This window comes from Dendropsophus ebraccatus, chromosome 2, assembly GCF_027789765.1.
Source record: "Dendropsophus ebraccatus isolate aDenEbr1 chromosome 2, aDenEbr1.pat, whole genome shotgun sequence".
NCBI lineage: Eukaryota > Metazoa > Chordata > Amphibia > Anura > Hylidae > Dendropsophus > Dendropsophus ebraccatus.
This window is the reverse complement of record NC_091455.1, coordinates 187,013,742-187,020,649: the sequence shown is the minus strand read 5'-3', so window position 1 is coordinate 187,020,649 and position 6,908 is coordinate 187,013,742. Positions and strand designations below refer to the sequence as shown.

At 39.0% G+C, this 6,908-nt stretch overlaps 1 protein-coding gene across 2 annotated transcripts in view; it reads left to right on the top strand.

The window, feature by feature from the left end:
- Positions 1 to 3,919, top strand: part of MNX1 (motor neuron and pancreas homeobox 1) — an 11,753-nt gene extending 7,834 nt beyond the window's left edge. For both annotated transcript variants that reach the window (XM_069960505.1, XM_069960504.1), the window contains exon 3: positions 3,102 to 3,919. In XM_069960505.1, the coding sequence (XP_069816606.1) occupies positions 3,102 to 3,461 (360 nt within the window). In that variant the 3' untranslated portion in view covers positions 3,462 to 3,919. The remainder of the gene's footprint in view (positions 1 to 3,101) is intronic.
- Positions 3,920 to 6,908: the final 2,989 nt, after the last annotated feature.

The following is a 6,908-nucleotide window of genomic DNA, read 5'->3' as shown; positions in this document are numbered from 1 at the left end:
ATACAGTAGACATATATAATTGTTAGCCCTTGAAATCATCTTAGCGATGTGTCCTAACTAGCACCCCCTGACCCTGTGGAGGTCCCTGGCACTGTAGAGTGTAAGCTCTTTTGCACACATACTACTACTGCTCTTTACACTACTGATGAATGTAGCTGCATTGTCCATGTTGCAGTATAAAGGATTACAGTATATACAGCTAAGCTTTGTATACTCCTTACCAATGAAGAGAGCAGTTTTATCATTATTTTACTGTATTATATGAAGTTCTGTTTATTATGAGCAAACTCAGGAGCACACTTATTTTATCATATAGAAAACCCATATTATAGTTAGGCTTCAAGTAAACATGAATATTATATAGACCATTATAGTAAGATAGGACATACAGAGGATGAGTGACTAGACCAGGGGTAGGGGACCTTGGCTCTCCATCTGTTGCAAAACTACAACTCCCATCATGCCTGGACAGCCAAAGCTAAAGCATCAAGGCATGATGGAAGTTGTAGATTTGCAGCAGCTGGAGATACAGAGGTTGAGGAATGGTGCATTAGAGGGACACTAGAAAAACAGGCTGTCCTGCCTTATACATTGGATAATAAGAGCTGTGCTTCCTTTTTATTCAGGACCTACATCAGCTCATCCAAAGTCATGATGCTTTATTTACATCCTAAAAATATGTTTTTTTTTTTGGTAGACAGTTGAAAAATATGATGTATATAAAAATATGAGATGATAGCTATGAGATACAGTAGATACAAATAAGATAGATGATATATAAATTAAAATAGATAGATATGAGAAATGAAATAATACTAAAACTAATATAAATAATACTAAAACTAATAATAAAACTAATAAAAAAAATACTAAAATTTAGTTTATAACCAGTTGGTGGTAATGCTGGTTCTTGTGGTAATTATATTAATTGAAGTGAGCTGCTTTAGCGAAGTACCCCACAGGGAGGGGCAAGTTTTTTGTTTTTTTTTGGTAATTTAGTCTAAATCCTAATAGGCTATGTTCACACAACGTTTTTTTTCAGCTCTGTTTAAAATGACGTCCGTTATTTTGAGTCTAAAATAACGGACGTCATTTAGCAGCCTTGTCTTCCCTTAGTGCAATGACGGGTGTTTGTACATTATTCTAGTTTGGGGCTACTAATTGCTCTTTGAGTGCGGCTTAATTGACAAGTCCATTGAATTTAATAGTAAAAACGGAGAAAGAACGGTGACAAAAGGAAAACTGTGTGTGAACTACTTATAAAAACCTCTGCTGTTTGCAAAAGACATCCGAAAATAACGATCATGATCATTATTTTGACGTCTGCGGCAAAATCATACCTTATTCAATATACTGTGTGCATTGGACGTCCGTCTTCCCGTTGACTTCAATGAATTGCCATTGCAGTCAGTTAAATCACGGCAAAAACAGACTTTTTTGTAATATGAAAATCGGCCGCCTTTGCAACCTTTTTGACGTTGTGTAAACATAGCCATAGGTTGTATCTATGTTTACCAGGACTGCCTACAGCTTTATCTGACTTCTTCAGCCACCGGTAATCCAAATACAGATTCGGGTTCGTACGATTCCGAGTGTGCTCGAGGTTCACTCATCAATTTAGATTGATAATTCCATCTATATGATGATCAGACATATGGGGCCATTTTGTAACCTAAATCTGATCATGGCCACAATGTGCTTTTATAGGAAGCATTCTGCACGGTGGACGTTTCTGTTGTTGGAGCCGGCTAATATTTAATGCTGCTGGAGAAAAAAATTGTGAATGTGATAATATGAGATATAGACATGTATGTAGTTTACATGCATTAATGGGCGATAGATAAATATGAAGATAGATAGATAGATAGATAGATAGAAGATAGATAGATAGATAGATAGATAGATAGATAGAAGATAGATAGATAGATAGATAGATAGATAGGAGATAGATGATAGATGGATGATTTATAGATAGGTAGATAGATAGATAGATAGATAGATAGATAGATAGATAGATTGACAGATAAATAGATAGATAGATAGATGATAGATGGATGATTGATAGATAGATAGATAGATAGATAGATAGATAGATAGAAGATAGATAGATAGATAGGAGATAGATAGATAGATAGATAGATAAGAGATAGATAGATAGATAGGAGATAGAAAGATAGATAGATAGATAATAGATAGATAGATTGATTGACAGATAAATAGATAGATAGATAGATAGATAGAAGATAGATAGATAGATAGATAGATAGATAGATAGATAGATAAGAGATAGATAGATAGATAGATAGATAGATAGATAGATAGATAGGAGATAGAAAGATAGATAGATAATAGATAGATAGATAGATAGATAGATAGATAGATAGATATGAAAATAAATAGAAAGGAGATAGATAGACAAAGCATTATTTTTATATTATTGTCGGATATCTGTTCTATTCAGTTTAGTGGACCGAACCTAAACTTAAGACATAGAGCAGAAGTAAGGTGTGAGTGGGGCCTAAACGTTGCATGAGATCTTTCCCCATTTATCCCTAGACACGGAGGATTTTTCCTGTTTGGACGGACACCAGACACAATGAGCTTCTATTCTCGCTCACGGTTCCGCTGGTTACAGTGTTTCTAACAATATTTCCCGGGATATTGGCAGCCAAATATCTTCCATGCTATAGGATTTATTCATCAAACTATCACATGTATAACGTCAGGGGAAATATCCTCATATGCTGTCTAGTTTATAACCCCAAAATATAATAAGAGGTCTTAGTGAGGTGTATGACACACCATTCACCACGGTAGAGCAGTCATACTAGGCCCCAATCCAAGCTCTGGAGGTTGAGTCACTCCAGTGCCTCCATTGCCAAATCCTTCCCCGGCCTCACACCAGATACTGTTACTCCCCTGTATTCTGCATCCACTAAGTTTGACCCAAAAATATGATCAACACTGGAAAAGAACATTGCAGGTTAAGACTCCAAATTGTCAGCGTGTAAAAAGAATAGATATGTATATTATATATGTTGTGTTTTTTTTATGAGGCCACATATTTCCAGATCACTGAACACTTCTTATTGTTCCATCAGGTAAAGATCTGGTTCCAGAACAGGCGCATGAAATGGAAGCGAAGCAAGAAGGCCAAGGAACAGGCCGTCCAAGATGCCGAGAAACAACAGAGAGGAGGCAAGGGTAGCTGTGAGGAGAAGTGTACAGAGGACAATCAGGAAGACAAGTCCTCCAACTACCATCTACACTCCAGGGGGGAAACACACAAAGCAGGCAGCCGCCTGCCCAGAGACTTTACAGACAGTGAGGACGAGGAGGAGGACCGGGAGGAGGAGGAGGATGAGGAGCACAGAGAGGACAAGCACTTCTACCATCATTCATCTGACTGCACATCTGAAGAGGAGGAGAGCAGTCATCTGCAGAAAAATCAGCTGCACTGAGCCTTGTATAGGATGCAGAGTCTATGGACATCCCCTTTAAGTAAAATGAACTCAGAAGGCTGAAGGCCACAGTGTTATAAATGGGAGCCATCCTCCCGGTAGTCATGTCTACTAGGGTTATCAAAGGCAAGGAGCTATATTCCTAAGAAAATGTACCACATTGAGACTTCTCCCTCTCCTTCTGGCCATCCTTTGGCTTATTTTACCCATGATGCTCAGTAGTTACCTACTCACTGAGATGAGCAGGAGACATTATTGTGCCATTGGGATTCTAGGTAGGGAATAGACCCGGAGGAGAGGGAGATTATAGCAGGACATGGATTCTCGGGGTCATAACCTCTCCTGTTTGTTCTCTGTATAGGGTGACTTTCTGGATGGTGAACCTGCAGGAGATACCTGGACTATATGCTGTATTTTTGTATATTGTATTTATAAAAGAAAAGATACCTCTACTTATGCATGCTAAATTATTATTTAGCTTTCTCCATCGCAATGATGGCGTGTAAAATAAATTTGTTTTATATGAGAAGTATTTCCCTAGACTTTTCTTTACAAGATATTGATTGATTCTTTGTCTATTGTTCTTCCATGTTTTTTTTATCTATCTATCTATCTATCTATCTATCTATCTATCTATCGCCTATCTATCTATTTTTCGATTTTTTTATTTATTTCCAGCTTCACTTGCTATCTTTGTATTCTTTCTTTTTCACTCTCTATCTTTTCTATTTCTCTATCTCTTCATATTTCTTTCTAAATTCTATTTATTTCTCCTATCCCTTCCTTCCTTCCTTCCTTCCTTCCTTATCTATTTCTTTATCTCTTCATCTTTCTTTCTAAATTCTCTCTCTTTATTCTTTCTATTTAGTTCTCCTATCTTTCTTTTTTTTCTTTCTGTCTCTTCTATCTATCTTTCTATCTTTCTATCTCTATATCTCTCTTTCTCTCTCTCTTTCTTTCTTTCCTTCCTTAATTCCTTCTTTCTTTTCTATCAATTATATTTGAAGAAGAAAACAATATAAAACAAAGTGATTTTGGACATGCATCCTTAGCAGCTGATATAAGTCCTGAGTCATAGGGGAGCACAGCCCTGCTTCATATACTGTACCTCCCTCTCTTGGTAACTATCAAGGCTTAGATATATCTTAGATAGATATAAGCGCTTCAGTCGTGCCGCCGGATTTCCTGACAGGCCGAGCGGCATCTTCAACAAAGGTTAATTAAAATAAAAAGGCTGCCTGATGAAAACACGGAGCAAAACTGGCGTAATTCTCCACCACAGAATCCCCCCAGCCTCCCTATCATAATGACAGTCTGTGGGAGGCTTGTGCGCCTCCTCTCTCCACGCTGAAGAATGAACATGTCTATTCTTCAGCGCGATGAGAGGAGGCGCGCGAGCCTCCCATAGACACATAGTCATTATGACACGGAGGCTGGCGGGATTCACGCAATTCCACCAGTTTTGCTCCGTGTGCACGGAGCCTAAGACTCCTATCTGAAGTAAAACACTGACTTGAAGGGAACGCTGCCTTAGGGTACAAACCCACTTGACGTATTTGCTGCGTGAATCAGTCTTAAAAATAAGCAGGCAAAACGCAGGTTGGCTTTATAAGATTGTTCTGCATTAAAATACGCAATTGCGTATTTTTGAAGTGTGAAGCTTGTTGTTAGCAAAGCATCAGTTGTTAACAACCTGTGCGAAAAACGCATGTAGCTTCACGCTTCAAAAATACGCAATTGCGTATTTTAATGCAGAACAATCGTATAAAGCCAACCTGCGTTTTGCCTGCTTATTTTTAAGACTGATTCACGCAGCAAATACGTCAAGTGGGTTTGTACCCTTAAAGAGAGTATGATGCAGATAATTTCCCCTAGACGTGGGGTGCACTATATGACAGTACATGGAGTTAGTGGAAACATTCAGGCATCCAGAGACTGAAAACCTGCCCAGACTGGACTGTATTCAGAGAGATGTATACAACATTGCTACAAGCTATTAGTGTAGGTAAAGTATGTATGAGGTTTGTAGAGGATTTGAGACTGCAGATATAAGGAAATATGTGTGTGTATTAGGCATACACCTCTCTCCATGTGAAACATCACAACCATCACCTAATATTCACTACCATTAAAGGGGTTGGCCACTTTACAGGAGAATAGTTCAGTGTACAGTATTAGTAAGTGTGCTCACTGTATATACTGACAGTAGCTCCCTGTGTACCTCATAGAGCTAACATCAGACTCCCCTTCTCCAGGCTGTGCTGTCCTGCTCTGTGGTGTTTCTGTCCATAAGATGGCCGACATGGAGGAGCATGTGACCATCACGACCCGACTCCCAGAGCTGTGCGGGCAGTGGCTGCTGGAGAGGATGATGGCAGAGGGACACTGAGGGACACAGGGCACTGGAGGGACACTGAGCATCCCTCTGCCATCATCCTCCCCAGCAGCCACAGCACAGCTCTGGGAGTCGGGTCGTGACATCACCATTTTATCCAGGAAGTAAAGCCTTGATGCAGTAGTAAGTGCAGGGAAAAAAGCACTTTATGTGCATTTCCCCTAATAAGTGTATATTGGTGATCTGTATAAATTTTGGAGGACAACTCAATACTTTAGGAAAAATATTCGCCAGACTTCTCCTTTAAATAGTCTGCAAAAATGCAGTGTGAGCCCAGCCTTAGCTGTATACTGGACAGGACTCATGCAGTGAGGATGTACAAAGCCATAGGCCCTGTTCTGCCACCATATGCCTCCAGTCTTAAACACAGTTTAGCAAGACCATCTCTGCTATAAAAGCAATCGACCATACAATAACTTACAACCTATAGTGTACCAAGCATGGATGTGATGTTGAGTAGATCTCATCCAGAAAGAAAAGCTTGATATCATATGGAAGATATACAGTGGTTTGCAATAAATTAGAACATCAACAACATTTTTTTTCCAGTAATTCAATTCAAAAAGTGACCTCATATATTCTATAGAGTCATTACATACAGAGTGAACTTTTTCAAGCGTTTATTTTCTATTACAGTTAATGTTTATGGATTACAGCCAAGAAAAACCCAAAAGTCAGTATTTCAATAAAATTAGAATATTATATAAAATCAACTGAAAAAAAAAATGTTTTTAACACAGAAATGTTGACCAAAAGAAAAGTCTGTACAGTAAATGCCCTCAATACTTGGGGCACCTTTTGCATGAATGACGGCATCAATGCGGCAATGTGGCATGGAGGCGATCAGCTGATGGCACTGCAGAGGGGTTAGTGAAGCCCAGGTTGCTATGATAGCGGCCTTCAGCTCGTCTGCATTGTTAGCTCTGGTGTCTTTCATCTTCCTCTTGACAATAACCTATAAATTCTCTATGGGGTTAAGGTCTGGCGAGTTTGCTGGCCAATCAAGCCCAGTGATGCTGTGGTTAGTAAACCAGGTATTGGTACTTTTGGCA